General features: G+C 40.2%; 1 protein-coding gene across 1 annotated transcript in view; it reads left to right on the forward strand.

Annotated features, from left to right (window-relative positions):
- NR3C2 (nuclear receptor subfamily 3 group C member 2) overlaps positions 1-16127 on the forward strand; it is a 185115-nt gene that overhangs the window by 124630 nt on the left and 44358 nt on the right. The window contains exon 3 of the mRNA XM_005418096.2: positions 10030-10146. Within this exon, the coding sequence (XP_005418153.1) occupies positions 10030-10146 (117 nt within the window). The remainder of the gene's footprint in view (positions 1-10029; positions 10147-16127) is intronic.

Raw genomic sequence — 16127 nt, forward strand, 5'->3', positions numbered from 1 at the left:
GGGTTGGAGGGGACTGAGACCTGTGGCTCTGCAGCCAAGAAATTCTGCACCTACTCTGGGGAATGGTACTTGGAAAGATGGGCTCATCCAATTAAAGATGGAAATCATGATTGCAGTTAGTGTAATATCTGAATTTACACTTTTTGGTTTAGGTTGTTATAGTATTTTAACAGTAAACATACTGTGAAATTTCATTACAATTGTCAGATCTTTTTTCTATATCCCCCTAATCCTCTTTCTTCTTTCTTCAGATTTATCTGGGTGACAGAGAGCTGAAGTTCCTGATAAAAATAAACAAATGGAGAGAGAAAAAGAAGAAAATAAATAGGGATATAAGTACATAGTTCAAAGGGTAAATCAGACTCCTTCTCAAAAAAGTCAGCAAACAAATGCAGAGAATTTTTAAGTTCGCTTTGGTGAGCATCTGATATTACTTTGGTCAACATTTCTGTGTTTGGGATCTCAAGAGACCGTGCTAAAAGGCTCTCTTGTGATGGTATTGCTTGAAGCCTTTAAAAGAAAATTATTATTGACCAGGGTTCTAGTGGAAAATATTTGTCAACGTATGTGCTGGCAATATTTTAAATTGTTGCTATTATACATAATAATATTCATTATTATAAATTTAGCATATTTCCAGACTGAGCTGTAGTAAACTGTACATGAAAAATGCAAGAGAAAAATATGCTTTGAAGATAATGTGTCATTCACACAGAATAAAATTTGTGATCTGCTGAGCATGCTAAATGCAAGAACACAGCAGACTTGAACATCAAAATGTTTGCAAAAACCAAAGGGCAGCTAGTTTTAAAAACAAAAAAATTAACAGAACATTTTCACTGAGATCAAGAGTTGGGGAAAGTTTAACTCTGTGAAACAAGTAGCCTATTTTTCTAGTAATATCTTTTATAAGTAGCATGCATCTTATTGAAGGAGGCAGCCTGGAATTGCAGATTTTAAAATGGAGGTGCAAACCACAGAATTAATGCTGTGCATCTTGATTTTTCTGTTTGTCCAGTGAGAAGTTATCTCTTGGTTATTACTGCAAAGACAATTTGTTACATTAATATATCAGCAGGATGGTGGGGCAGACGCAGAAGTTTGGAGGAAAAACATAAAGTGTACCAGGCTTCAGGTACACTTGCAAATACAAATATCATTGTAAAGGTGAATAGTTTCAGTACAGTGTTCACTGAGTCTGACTCAGGGAGCCACAGAGTCATTCAGAAATCCTCACATTACCAACTAGTGTTCCATATTCCAGAATGCTCCCCCCACACCTCACTCTCAAACATTCCCTCAAATGAACTTGATATTTCACACAAATGTTATTTTACGCTGAGTGCTTCCTGAAATCCAGTTGAAACAGTGAGCTATTTGTAGAGCAGGATACTACATACTGTGTATCAGTGGAGCAGATTGGCTGACCACTTTATGTCAGCAAAAAATGGAAGGGCATTTCAGTTGCAATTTAAAACTTTTGCCTTTACACTCATTTTAAAAAGTATTTTCAGACCTTTTAGACCATTTCTTGTACATTGAGATTTTCCATTAAAGTGCCTGGAAATTTGTAGTATGTCAAGAATGCCTTATCAGATTTGTAGCATGGGAAAGCAGTATTAGCCATCATGTATCCAACATGATCTCTTGTAAATCTGCCTCTGCAGATAGCAGCATCTAGAGTCTTCAAAAATATTCAGTTAAAATTAAACCAAACTGAAAATTTGGAAACTCGCTGCGAGAGAAAATGCTGTAAAGTATTAGATGTGTGATTTTGTCAAAACATCTTCTAAAGCTCTAATTCCACTCTCTGTATCACTGTATCCATTATAATCTAAAATCAAAAGTAATTGAGCTGAAAACTAGTTTCAAAACAGAAACAAAATTATTTTACTCAATAACAGGATTTTTTAGTATTTGTAGATATTTTTCCTTGGTTTTCGTCCAAGAGAGATTTCCAGTGCTGTGTGATTTCACTGAATCAGAAATGCTTTGCAAAGATCAGGTTTTTCCTATTCCTCTTCTGTGCTAACATCATGCAACATCTCTTTGACCACCTGCAAAGGGAATTATCTTGTAGCCTGACATGTGGCTGTCTTCAGGTTTCCAGCAAGCTGAACTGAAAGATGGTCCTGGGGATGGTCTCAGCACCAGTTTGGGGCATATCTTGTGTTGGTGGCTCAGCCTGTCTGAATAACAGGATGGCTGGAGCACCACACACAGGCTTGGAGGGGCTTTCAAAATTCTGCAGTGTTTTTTGAGTATGGCATAAGAAAATGTGCGCGTGGACCTTAAATGTGAGGTGCTCACAAATATTTTTGTGCTCACTCATCTCGCTGCCATTAGCAGGTTTCATCCCTGCTGGATTGTTTCTCCTGCAGAAAATAGTAGCCTCTTTTGGGCTACATCCCATGCTCCCTTGCCAAATTTCCTCTGTCCTTGATCCCTCTCATCAGTGCCCTTTCAGTCTGCTTAAAATAGTGAGTGAGAATCATTTTTATAACTTCTCATCTCCTTTGCCAGGGTCACCAGACCATTCCAATTTTTGTTGTTAGCCTGGTCTCAGCCCAGTGTGAAAGCAAGCTTCCAGAGAACATGAAGGAGCAGAAGACAGTCTCCATGTTAAGATTGGCAGAGCATTGGCGTCCGTCTTCTTAGGGGTGTGTGTGTAGGGAGTGTGTAAATAACATCTCAAAAAGTTTTGCATATAAAGTTTGCCTTTTTTAGAAAAGTTTTGCATTTTTGCATATATGTCTGCAGCATCTGGAGGCACAACTCTCCTTGCTCCACTTCCAGGAAAAAAAGGGGAATCAGCTTTGTGTGTGTGGTCACCGTTGGAGGAAGCTCTGGTAGCTCATCTGTGAGCACCAGTGGGTGTGCCCTGCTTTTAAAAAAGCCCTTGCTGGGTTTTGTGGACCCTGCAGGAAATGGTTCTGTTGAGACTTTGCTTTTATCCCCTGCTATCAGTAATTTTAATATACTTTGCTTCAGTATATTCAATCAGGTGTAGCCATACCTTTAATTGCAGTGTAAATATGCCCTGTGAAATCACATTTGTTGGCTGAACAGAGGAAATAGAAGGTAGAATCTTCAGTCTTCTCATTTAGAAGGTAAATGAGAAGACTGAAGAAAGTGTTACAGAACAAGAAAGGGGTAAAAGTCTTGAGGATGAAGGTAAGTTAAAAAAAATTGGTTGGAAAACAAATTTTATTGAAGGAAAGAAAAAGGAAGGGGGAGTAGAAAGTAAGGAGACTTTAGAAAAATATCATTAAAATGGCAGATAAAAAGAATCCAGTAATATAAAAGAGTAGAGAAAGTGAAAGATATCTTGGGACTTAGAAGTAGCAGAAGGTAATTTGGAATGAGAAGCAGGCAGGAAATATCCCAGATATGATGAATATTTTGCCAAAGTCAAAACAAATTTTAATTAAGCCTCTAATTTATTATAAAGGAGGGAAAGCTCTAAATTCTTGTTTCAGGGAAGGATTTCGATTGTACCTATGCTATAAGCATGTTGTAATAATGTTAATAATAGACCAGTATTGTCATCTTGTCAGATACTGGCTTGGTCTGCAGCTGAAAAGCACATTGTCTGGGAATGACAGGGTCTGTGGAGTAATAGGGGAGATAAACGCTCAATTTTGGGAAACCCTGAGATTCAATATCTAAAATGCAAACCCAGAGTATTCTCTATTTAAAATGAAGGGGCAATATTAATATCTAAGACCTGTACCATGGCTGAGGCATTTATAAGCTTATTCTGCTACACATAAATCTCAGTATGAGAAATCAAGTTTATTAGTTTACCGTGGTCAGACTGGACTGGTTTAAACAGAGCTGAGGAAGTTAATTATCCAGTGTCTCAGGTGGGTCTGGCAATGAGTAACTAGCCCTGGAGAGAGGCACTGGAGCTGTGCTGGGGGGACAGGTCCTGCCCGAGTGTGGGGATGGATGGCTGGCTGGGAGGGACTGCCATAATCTCTTTCCCAGGTTGTTCGAACCAGTTCAAGAGCAGTAAAACAAGGTTATGTAATTGACATGTGATGTAGCCTAAAATAGTGACTGCAAACATAGGCTGCTGTTGCTGGGCAGTTGTCAACTGCTTAAAAAAAAAAAAGGCAAAAAAAAAAAAAATCCAAAACAAAAAAAGCGCCCTCAACTGTGTAACAAATGGACATTTGAAATGAAAATGCAGTTCTCATTTCCATTGACTAGCAGGTTTGTTGTTTTTTTTTTAATTGCAAGAAATAGGGACGTTGTGAAAACAGAAATTTGAAAAGAGATTCATCATTGTACTTATCATGTTGATCTGTTTGAGAGTACCTGCCTGCTGCAGATGGTGAAGTGAAAACCTCAGGTATATGCAGTTTGTCCCTTGATAGTGTGATACAACTCCTGTCAAACAGGAAATCCTTTTCTGGTTGTGGAAAACCATTGTGGCAACTCTTGGCAGCAATTTTATTTGTATACTGGCCATCAAAAGGTAGAAATAGTTCATTTTTAATAATTGAAGGAGCTTATATGGATACAGAAACAAAACCTGGGGGGATTTCAGAGCTGGTTTAAAGGAACACATCACATAGCTCAGTGAGCACAAATGAGAGGTTGGGATGTGCACATTTTGTGATTCCTTGGTGTAGGAGGCAAAGCCCTTCATTAGGGCTATCCCAGAAAGCAGAAAAACCTGGTGTTAAGTTCTGTTTGCTGACCAGATATTCCTGAGATGAGAGACTTCCTTTAGAAAATCCTGATGATTTTCTGCAGCATGTTTGCTTTGTCTTTAGCAGGGAAGGTCTGTGGCTCAGGTTGGAAGGGATGCACAGGCTGAGCTTGTGCAGTCTGACGGGCTGGTGGGTAAAGGGAAAGGACGGTGTTAAGAAATAAATGTTATTTATTCCGTAAAGCTTTATATGTATCGCTGCTGGGGAGATAATCTTCCCAGTTGGGAAATACTCCAGAAACTAAGCACTTATTCCAGCCCAGAAGCTGCAAAAGGGATCCTAGCTCTTAGCATGCAGATCTGCAAGGCAAGGCTGGAGGTGGCTTCCAGCTCCTCTCTCCTCAAACCCTGGAAGAAGGCTTGGCTTTCTGGCTGCCTGCAGGGAGAAGACAGCTCTGCCTGCAATTTTCTGAGTCAAAGTATTAATTCTCATTGTGGAGGAAGAAGGGAAATTGGGACATTTTATATGCATTTTGATGTGCCTCAGTAAGACAGTATCTTAAAAGCTGAGCTTTTCAAGCTACTTCTGCTTCATTTGGTCCTCAGCTGCTGCTCCTGTTTTCTCACTTTGCTGTCCCTTTGTGAGGCTTCCTCAGTCTTGGGACCCAAGGCACATTCATGTTTCAGACGTCAGACCCCGAGTGGATTTTGGACTTTTTCTTTGCCTCTCTCAGTGAATGTGTGTGTGTGGATCTAGGAGAGAATAAAGAGAGCTGCCTGCCCAGGTAAAAGCAGGAAAGAGCATGTGGAAGGCAGCAGTGCCCCAGGAGAGGAGCTGGTCGTTAGTGACACACAAGTGAGCGTGAGTCAACAACCTAATGCCATTGCCAAAAGCCAGCTCTGGCCCAGGATTGCATTAGCAGGGCTGCTGTGTGTGCAAGATGCAGGAAATAACCATTTTATTGGCCTTAGTGATGGTGAAACTCAGCAAGAAAAATGTGCCCTGTTTTAGGAAAGAGGTTGGAGGAGAATAGGAGGAATTGACGACAGATTCAGGAAACATGACCTGCGAGGAGAGATTGAGAGAACTGGATTTGTTTAGCCCAGAAAAGAGATGGGGAACATAAATCTTTTGATAGGCAGGAGATTGTTGTGAGAAGGTGGTGATCTATTACTCTGAATGTCTTTGGGGGACTATGAGTATCTCTCCTGTCACAAAATATTCCAGTTTGGGGGAAATGTAAAGGGAAAAACCACAACTTCGGGCTGCCTAATCGCTAGCCTAATCACACAGGGCTTGTAGGTTGTAGGGAAGTTGCAGAATACCTTTCCTCAGAATACCTTCCTCAGAAGATTTTAATACAAATAGAAAGAAAACTAAAAACCTACCTGAACTGTTAAGCTAGTCTTATCATGCTTCCATGAGTGGGTTTGAATTAAACAGTCTTTGGGTCCTCTTCCAGCACTACGCTTTTCTCCTTACAAAATTTAACATTTGATCATAGTAGTTGCTATTTTAACAAGAGAACAAAAATGTAGAATACTCATTAATGACTTGCAATTCCTGACTTAGACTTCAAAAAACTGGAGGGAATTTTTTTTTTTTTTTAGGAGGAAGATAAAACATGTGGAATGTTTCAGAAATTTTTGTGATTTTCTAATTTTGCCCTAGACAGGAACGGAAACAATACTGACAAGAAATATCTACATCTCGTTCCTTTTGCAGCCTTACCTGTTGGGAAGCATGGCAGCCCTTGGAGTGCAGCAGTGCTCTGCACGCATACATAAGTTCATCTTAGAAAGTCAGTTTTGGGGACTGATGACTCAATCACTCTAGTGGAGTTTTAAAATGGGGAAAGGCACAACTTCTGCTGTAGCCTCATTTTGGCAGTAATTCCTAGGCCAAATAAGAACAGCTGTTCCTCCTCCCCTTCTTTACTGCTGAATTTTGCTTATTCAGGAAAACTCAGTAAGAGGGAAGACTGAATTTCATGAATACTTCTTTTGTTTTCTTTTGTAAGCCTGTTAAAACAGGGAATTATAGAATCTTTGGAGGTGAGAGGGCTGGAAACATTCAAATCTTTTTGTGTGTACATTTGGTTGTGTCATTCTGTGGCATGTGGTGGCATAATAACCTGGAAAATGCAAATTTCAATATTCCTCTATCTCTGCTGCTAAGAGAAAAGATCTCACTTTCTTCTTACTGTGTAACTGTGTGTTACCCATTCGTTATGTATTTAGAACAGGAAAATTTTCCTCGTATCTTTGGTATCTTTGTATTTCAGATGGAACAGGAATTAGCTGCTTTAAGTGCTCTTAATGATAGCATAAGTAAAAATTACTTTCATCTTAATGCATTTAGCACATGGGAGATGAGAATTCAATATCTGCTCTGTCACTTTCCAGCCCACTTGTGGGTGATTGAATGGGATAAAAAGAACAGCTGGATTAAGCTAAACACAAACTGCACAAGGCAGATCAATAAATCTCTTGAAAGAGTTGGAGATCTCGCAGCACAAAAACATCAAGCCTCTCTTCAGGATAGCCTCCCCACGCCACTGAGGTGCTGAAGAGCCCTGGAGGTCCTGAGAGGACTGCATCAATTTCAGATATGTCGGGTTTTGGTTTGATCCTGAACTTGAGGGGCCTTGTGAGGCACAGATAGGACATACTGATTGGTTATGGGTGTCTTTGCTTTGCTGACTTACTTTAAAAAATTGGTTTATTTGAAATGAACCGTATTTGATTGCATGAAAGACGGAAGCCTATTTTTTTTTCACTGGAGATGTTAAATGAAAAACTGTTCATTATTTTATAGCTGTACTCTACATAGAGGGTTTGTTGGAATGTTGATCTATTCTGGTTTTTTTAAAGGGTTTTCAAGTTACTTTCATTAATGTAAACTTCATGATGGCTGTGGTTTTTAAGGAGTATGTAGAAATTTAAAAAATTGTGAAGATTTTGTTTGCTGTTTGCCTTGCTTAGTAGAAGAGCTGGTCATAGATTTTGTACCATACATTACTACTCAGAGATGCATGATTCAAAAATTGATGAACCTTTACTAAGTTATGTTTTCTGAAAGTATTTGATCTAGAGTAGATAGGTCACAGAGCAATAATTGCAGACTACTGAAAGAATTTGGAGGGTGATTTATGGAATATTCTGTTGTTGTGGGAATATTTCTTAGGAAGTCCCATTGTGACAGTGTTGGAATCAAACATTACCACAACATTTAAAAATGCAATCCAAGTAATTATCCTGGAGTGCAGAAACGGGAACTTTTGTATTAAACTCATTAGATTTTTAAAGCAGTAGTGAAAAATGTTGACTTACCAGGTATACATTTTTTTTAGCACAAACTGCCTTCAGGGTAGTTCTGCAAAGAGGTTCATTTTGCAGTGTTGGAGCTGACTTGTCTTATTAATAGCCTGCACCCGCCTGTGGAAGCCTAAAAATGGTATTGCAGTATCTGATGTACAAAGGACATTGTATGAGTACTGAGCAAGTGCACCTGCATTCCTGGCAGAAAATAACCATTTTTCCCTTCTCCCTCCAGAAAAAGGAGTATATGCCAGTATTTGTGAGGACATATAAACCATCTTTATGCTGTATATCATAATTTTAAATGCTTTTGTTTTCTCCTTTTATGTTATTTTCATGCTGTCTGCGTGGTGGTTCTTTAGGGGATATGCTCATGTCAATTCAGAGCAAAAATATAAAGAGGCATTAAGTTGACTCTTCTCTTTCGTGTCTGTTTTTGTATAGATCACATCACAAAATAAGAATTGTGTGATACCCAGTTTTCATTTTGTGATTAGCTGAGAATGTTATCTTTGTCTTGTTTATCAGGTCTACTTAAAGGCCAGCTGATAGATCCTGGTGTTGTCACTATATTGTACAGCTTGATTTTATGCCTTATGTTACATATTCTTCAATTATTTTGAAGTTTTGTTCTTTTTCATCTGTGTCACAGTGCTAGGTAAAGTCCCTTAATAAAACCCTTATTTGCCCATCTGCTTGTTCTTTAAACATCTAAAGCATTATCTAAATGATGATACCTTTGTGATACTACTGTAACACTTCACTCACTCAAATGAGATCGTTTTTCTTTGTGTGAGATGCTCAGAAGAGATTTGAGAAACATCCCAAGTTTCAGTTCACTGTCTAGATAACATTGTAAGGCTGAAAGGAAGACAGGCGCAGAGATAGGAAATGACTTAGCTGAAGTTTTAAGGCAAATTCCTGAAAGAGCCCAAAGCAGAAGCCAGGTCTCCTCCAGGTATCCCATGAATGTTCTCTTTATCTTTCCCGAGGAAGCATATGAGTATTGTGGAAAATAGCTTGGCAGACATATTTTATGCCTCTTGTCCTACATCTGCTCTGTCGCATTGTGCATCTGCATCTTCATTCCCTCGCCCTGCACATCAGCCCCTGCCTGTTCCAGTGCAGCTCTGCGCCTGACTTCTTCCAGGGCTTCCCCTCCTCTCCTACAGCTGCTATTTGCTTTGGTCGTTGGCTGCAACGTTATTTGCACATCTCTTGGGTTTCTGCACATTTGTTCTGGCCCCCCTGGATCCCTGTGTGCCACCTCTGGATCAAGGCAGCTAAAACAATTTCCTCTTGTTTCTGCTGTCATGCTACACCAACCCTTGCAGCTTCCTTTATTCTTCCACATCAAATTCAAGCACCAGGCTTTGAAAAGGCCATGTGATAGTGCCCTTGCCTGAGACACTGCATTGGTTTGCTCCACCTGTGTTCCTCCCATGGAGCAAAATGCCTTTTGAGTCCAAGTTCTGAAATGCCAGCCTGTTTCCCTGGTTGCCGTGTAGTTCCCCTCTTCATTAAATACCTGCTGTCTCTTCAGGAGTGCTTCTGTGCGGCTTCACAGAAATTAAATAATATAGTTGTAATTTAAGCCTGGTTGAAGAGAGTAGACTGTATAGGGAAAGTTAACCTCAGCTGTGCATTTCTGCTTTATATCCTGAACTTCTTGAGCATGAGAATGTACTCAAACTTAGAACTGTTAGACTGCTCCGTGATACAGCACACCTAAGAAGATCTGAAAAATTTCAAACCAATTGTTTGCTTTTCACTAGAATAAAAATTCCAGTCCTGTTTAGGAAAAAAAAAAAGGTAATGCGATCTCTCTTGAGGATGACACCAAAACTCCTTCCCAAATTAAAAAGAAGAGATGCTCATAATAAACACCCATGACAACTCACCAAGATCATTTGGAAAGGGTAAAGAATGGAATTTGAAGTGTCTTCAGTAATAAGAATCTCAAAATGAGTGCAAAACAGCGGAGAAGAACAAATTGGAATTATGTAAATACAGCCTCTAATAATGCATTTTATTTTTGGTTCATTCAGGCCAGCACAATTACCTGTGTGCGGGAAGGAACGACTGTATAATTGATAAGATTCGGAGGAAGAACTGCCCAGCCTGTCGATTACAGAAATGTCTGCAAGCTGGAATGAATTTAGGAGGTAAGCAGAATATTAATAGTTCAGTCTCTTAATTTGATTAGGTGAAAACATTGGAAATGTGCAGCCTTTTTATAGTTCTGGCAGCTGCATAATCTCAGAAGTTTTAAGGTGGGATTAGCCTGAAGAAGTGCTTAATAGCTGATAAACTCTATTGTCATTCTATATTGGGGTTTGGAGGTGCCTATTTTATGGCACAGAAAAAAGAAAAGTGGGTGTTTTATGATGACAGTAATTTTAGTAGAATATCATAAGCTAAAAATGTTAAGGTTTCAACTATTGCATAGTTTTTTGGGTTTTTGGGTTTTTTTTTGTTTTTGATGAGCATTCTCCTGAATACTGGAAAATGTGTTACACCATCGTGAAAGCAAATTCACACATAGTGAAACCTCTCAACTTCTTTGGTGCTTATTCAGCATTTTGGTTGATTTTTTTCTGTGGCTGTAAGGACGTGCAATAATTTTGATGATGTTACTGCATTGTTCCTATATCAACATCAACAAGGAAAAGTGTTTTCTTACTAATTGTCAAAAGCATACTGAAAACAGTATGATAACAAAATTTATGAGTTTTTTTCTGTTGTTTTAATCCTTCTTTGGTAATGGTTATGTGTTTCTCTGTGTGCTTCGGTGGATTTCCTGTCTCAAACCATCATCTGAGCAAATGCTATTACAAATGCCTTTCTTCCACCACTCCTGTTTTTATGATGTTGTCTGTGAACAGGGGTTTGGATACTGCTGCAGGTCCTTTCCCTGATGTACAGGGTTACCCTTCCCTTAGAGTGTTTTCACTGTACAGAAAATTGCAACACGGTCACATTAATTCCTCCCTATCTCAAAATTCACTTTTTGTCCTCCTGGACCTATTCTCCTGGCAGCTGAGTTTATTTCTACAGACTGAGCTGCTTTGTCTTTGATAGGTTGTGTGCAAAATCCTGGTTCCGGCCTGCTGCCTTTTTCTACCTTTTGCTACCTCCCAGACTTCTTTTTTCTGTCTTGTCTCCGGGCAGAAATACTCAAACAAGCCACACCTTACTTTTTCAGAGAGAGTAGCCCTGTTAGGCTCTCTTTCAACCCCCTTCCCAATTTTGAGATACTACATTGCGCCCTAGGCCCCTTATTTCCTTTTCCCAAGGGAAAACAGGGCCAGATTGTGGCATGCTGGGGAGGTGGCAGCTTTCCCTTGGTTTTGATCAGCACTGTTTAACCTAGCAAGGGAAACAAAATGCCTTTGTTAGATGAAGCAGGAGCTCCATGGTAGCAGCTCCTTCATCCCAGAAAACTAGTGCTGGAAATCATTGTGGAGCAGGGAGGTCAGCTCTCTGCAGTGCTGGCAATGTTGCTGCATGCTGCTGGCAGCTGGTGTAGGGCACCCCCCTGGATGTGCCCTGTGCAGTGCCAGTGGAGCTCCAGCAAACCCAGGGCTTGAGAACCTCAGGAAACAGCAGCAGGGGACATTTATCTGCAATGTCATGAGTTCATCCCTATGGTGTCCAGGTGGGTTTCAAAGGATGTGTTCCCATGCTGTCCTCTGCAGAAAGGCAAGGCAGGAGGGAAACGGCTTCTTTTTTTTTTTTTTCTTTTTTCTTTTTTTTTTCTTTTTTTTTTGTTAATACTGACTGGGAATGCTTTGAATGAGGAATGCGTTAAAAAACCCTCTCTTTTGTTGGAGCTTGGTAGACTGCTGGAAATCATAATTTGTGACCTGTGTTTGTTGCAGCTTTGGGTCACTCACTACAAGGAAGACATTGAGGTGCCAGAGCGAGTCCATGGAAGGGCAGTGAAGGTGGTGCAGAGTCTGAAGCACAGCTCTGATGAGGGGTGACTGAGGGAGCTGGGGTTGTTTGACTCCTTAGAAAAGGAGTATCAGGGGAGGCCTAATCACTCTCTACAACTGCCTGAAAGGAGGGTGTAGCAAGATGATGATCAATTGGTCTCTCCTTACATGAAACAAGCTACAGGATGAAAGAAAATGGCCTTAGATTGTGCCAGGTGAGGTTTAGATTGGATTTGAGGAGAAATATCTTCACTGAAAGGTTGGTCAGACACTGAAGTGGGCTGGCCAGAGTGGAATTACCATCCCTGGAAGTGTTCAAAAAATGTGCAGATGTGGCACTTGGGGACAAGGCTTAGTGGTGGACTTGGCAGTTCTTAGAGGTCTTTACCCAACTTTAATGTCGGTGACTCTTTCACCTGGAAGGCCAAGTCTGCCTCTGCAGTGTGCAGCTGGCACACAGCTAAGATTTGCAGTTCAGCTGTTTCAGTGATTTTCATCACAGAGCGAAACTTCAGGGGAAATTCTCACTCCTGATTTGATCCCCTTATGCCATGTAAAGGAGCCAAAATGTGACACAAAGGAGCTTTCCATCACTGCCATGAACAAGATGGCAGAGGAACAGTTCTGGATTTTCATGCACTGCAGTGCCTTCTGCATGGTCCAAGAGGGAAAGGGCAGGCTGGAGGGAGAGGAGCAGGCTGCCAGAGACAGGTAAAGCACCCTCAGCCCAGAGGCAGCATTGCTGTTTAGAGAGCCTCAAGGGCTCCCAAATCCTGCTGATGGACCTTCCAGCCTTTGAGACAGCCCAGCTCTGGCAGGAAATGCTGGGAGCTTAAGGATTTTTCTCTGCTTAGGCCATCTGTCTCCAGTGGTGAGCTCTGCATTGGGCATCTGCAGAGGAGCAACACAGCATCTCCATTTTGGGAGCTTCTGTGTGCTGCTGCAGGGCATTTCTGATATGTTGGAGATCACAAAAAAATGGAGGTGGAAATGGCAAAAAGAGATATTAATTCATATTTGAAAACTGTGCTTTCATATGAAATGCCAAGGTTTGGTACTAAACTTTTTTTTCATATTTTGCTTGAAGAGGATGAGTAAGGTCATATTATGAAGATGCATTGTGGGTCATAGTTTCGTGTAGTCAGACTGTTTTGCCAAGCATGTACATTAATCCAGTAAAAATGGGCTTTTACCTGTTTCTAGCTTGGACTTGTAGACAAAATGGGCAAGTATGTTATTAGGTATTTTGAATGGCAAGGAGCTGGAGAAAAATGAATTTATAAATGCAACTTAAAGTTCTCTTTGCAGCAGAGTACTCTCTGTAGCTATGACACCCTGCACTGTGCTGTGCTCTTGGTGGAGTAGGGCCAAGCTCAGCTCTCACCCTCCAAAGAAAAGCAAATGTAAAAACAAATCCCAATTTGTATCAGAGGTGCTGATGTGCTTGGTTTGTGAGAAATAGAGTAAGATGATATGCAAAATGGTCATCAGCATAGCTCAGGGTTGGAAAGTCTGCAAGTTGCTGAAACCATGGGCATTTATTTTATGCTTGTACATAACTGTGATGTTTTATCCCCTCATTTAAAGAAAAAAAACCGAAACACCAAACCTCCAGTGGATCTAGAAGAAATGTTGCATTAGGGAACAAGGTCATGTCTCCCATGGGCTGGAAAGGAACTTGACTCTTCTTTGCCTCCTCCCCATGTACAGATGGGAGCGAAGGACCCCAGGCTGCCCCCACCCAGCTCCTCCCACTTACTGAAATAGGGGGGTTATGAAGCAAATTTTGTAATTTCACAGTTTGAGATTGTCTTCCTGCTCTTACTGAAGATACTAATCTCTATAATGGAAAACTGGAAATCAGAAATAGTGTTCCATGCTTCCTGCAGCACGTTTTTGCACAATCTCTGATTAATCTACTGATCCTTTTTCTTAGGGCTTTTTTTTTCTCTTTTGGTAATATTCTTTCTCAATATTTTTCAAATAGTAAAATAGGGTGCTTTTGTACTCTGTCAGTCTTTCTGTTTTGTTTTGATGGCATAACTTCTACTTTCCAGCATGCTAATTTTTTTTCTAAATTAAAAAAAAAAAATTTAGCTGGTGGCAGCATGCCATGATGAGGCACCTTGTAAAAAATACATGTAATTCAGTGATACAAAATGCACCTTTTTGTGAATGCTCAGCCAAAATAATTTGGCAGTTTTATTGTTTACCTCCTCATTTTGTTTGTTGAGAAATTGAAGCATTTTCTAAGCTCTTACATCATTTAATAATCTTTAGAAAATTATTCATCAAGTCAGCAAATAATTTACCTAATTATGTTATTGTCTCGATTTTTGTTTTGATTTTATAAGAAGCATCTGCAACCTGTAATTTCTGCAAAGCTGAAATTGCCAAGTATCACATTAAATCATCCTTCTCATTTCTAGAAGGTATGTGTGTGCTCTGCAGACAGCTATATCCCGTTTGGCAAGTAGGACTCCAAAACTTTTTTGGGAATCATATTTTGTTTGTTGTTTTGTTATCTTTTTTTTTAACTCCAGTGACATATGCTGGGCTTAATTGTTGGAAGAGATTCAGAGTGAGCAACTGCACTATGAAGGTATGCTGGCCCATTTTTGGTTTATGCTCTTTTCAAGATTCTGTAATTAATTTTCAGTTAATTACAGACCAGAACGACTTCATGGATTTGGGAAGTTTCTTCCAGCATGTGCTGTGATTGGATTTGGCGAGGCTCTTGCTTTCGCACGAGATGTTTTCCTTTGGCTCCCGCCTCGTGCTGCTGTTCCTCAGTTGTGTCTGTCCCCGTGGTGGCACTGGGGATGTCACAGTGACATCCTACACCTTGGCATGGGGTCTCATTCCACCACCAGCCGCATCCTGGAAGGCAGCAGCCCCTGGGATGTGTCCCACATTGCCACAAGGGTGGCGCGGAGCCTTCAGGTGTCACTCCCATGTGCTGGAGCCTGGAGAGTGGGAATGTTTTATGTGGTGTCACTTGGGGTGACCGCCACCCCCCTTTCCTGGGCAGACTGGTCCTCACACCTCGGATGGGACCTAGTGGCCAGGCATCTCTCCCCGTTCTGCATGTTCAGAGAAGGTTCCTCTTCTGCCATGGGATGTGCCATATGTGCAGAGGGGACAAAAATGTGTGGCAAGATCAGCACCATGCAGGGCTGAAATCCTTCCCTGCCTCAGCTCCCCTGTGAAAAACTGCCAAGACTTCCCAGCATTGGTATCCCACAGCAGTGAGGAGCAGCTTGCTGAGGGACCCTTTGGATCTGGAAGGGACATAAAATAGATTTCACCTTGCAAATTACACAGTTCATCATTCTGTCTGCAGTGGCTGCCTGTGAAATCCGAGTCCTGGGTCCGCATACATTTACATATGTAAGACACTTGGTGCGCAAGATGCTGGGTGTGATTTGTAGGCTTCACTGGCAGATACCCTTATTTTTTATACATTGAAATACTTCAATAATCTGAAAAATAGATTAATTAAGATGACCAGTAATAAGATATAGTACTTGAGCTTTCTGCCCAGCTTTCTATTTTCTGCTTAAGAACTCATACTAGTAGGGTTTTAAATTGCACTATTATTTTCAGTTACTGGAGCTTATATGGTTCATATTATCATTGTTCCTATCTTTTTGAGAAAAAAAGAAAGAAAAAAAATCTGAAAACCTGGAGAAAACATAAATACAGCAAAAGTGTATCCTCTTATTTTTCTGTAGAATTTTCTACTAACTGTGATTTCATAAATTTTAAAGGAGAATAAACCCCTTTGTGTAAGGCACAAGCAATTTGAGGTATACATATGGTTAAATTTTATTTTTCATTTAAACTTTAACTGCAAAGTATTTTGAAATGCCATTAACTTTAATGCATTTTTATTTGCATTTATTATGTAGCATTTTATTTCTGAGGGAATCCAGTCAATAATTTTTTAGCTTGAACATTCAGCTGGGTTTTTAGCAGCTGTTTCAACAGACCATTAAAAACACCAGCAGGCTGGAAAAGACCTTTAAGTAATAAACAATACTATTTAAGTAATAAGTAACAAACAAATAAATAATATTTAAGTAAGTAATTAATAAGTAATAGATAATTATAAGTAATAGATAATTTGCCTGTTGCTTATAAACCTGCCATTGAAGATGTTGTAGGAGCCAATTTGTTCAGCAGTTAACTTTTCCTGCTTTTGTGTC

Source organism: Geospiza fortis, unplaced genomic scaffold, assembly GCF_000277835.1.
Source record: "Geospiza fortis unplaced genomic scaffold, GeoFor_1.0 scaffold11, whole genome shotgun sequence".
Classification (NCBI taxonomy): domain Eukaryota; kingdom Metazoa; phylum Chordata; class Aves; order Passeriformes; family Thraupidae; genus Geospiza; species Geospiza fortis.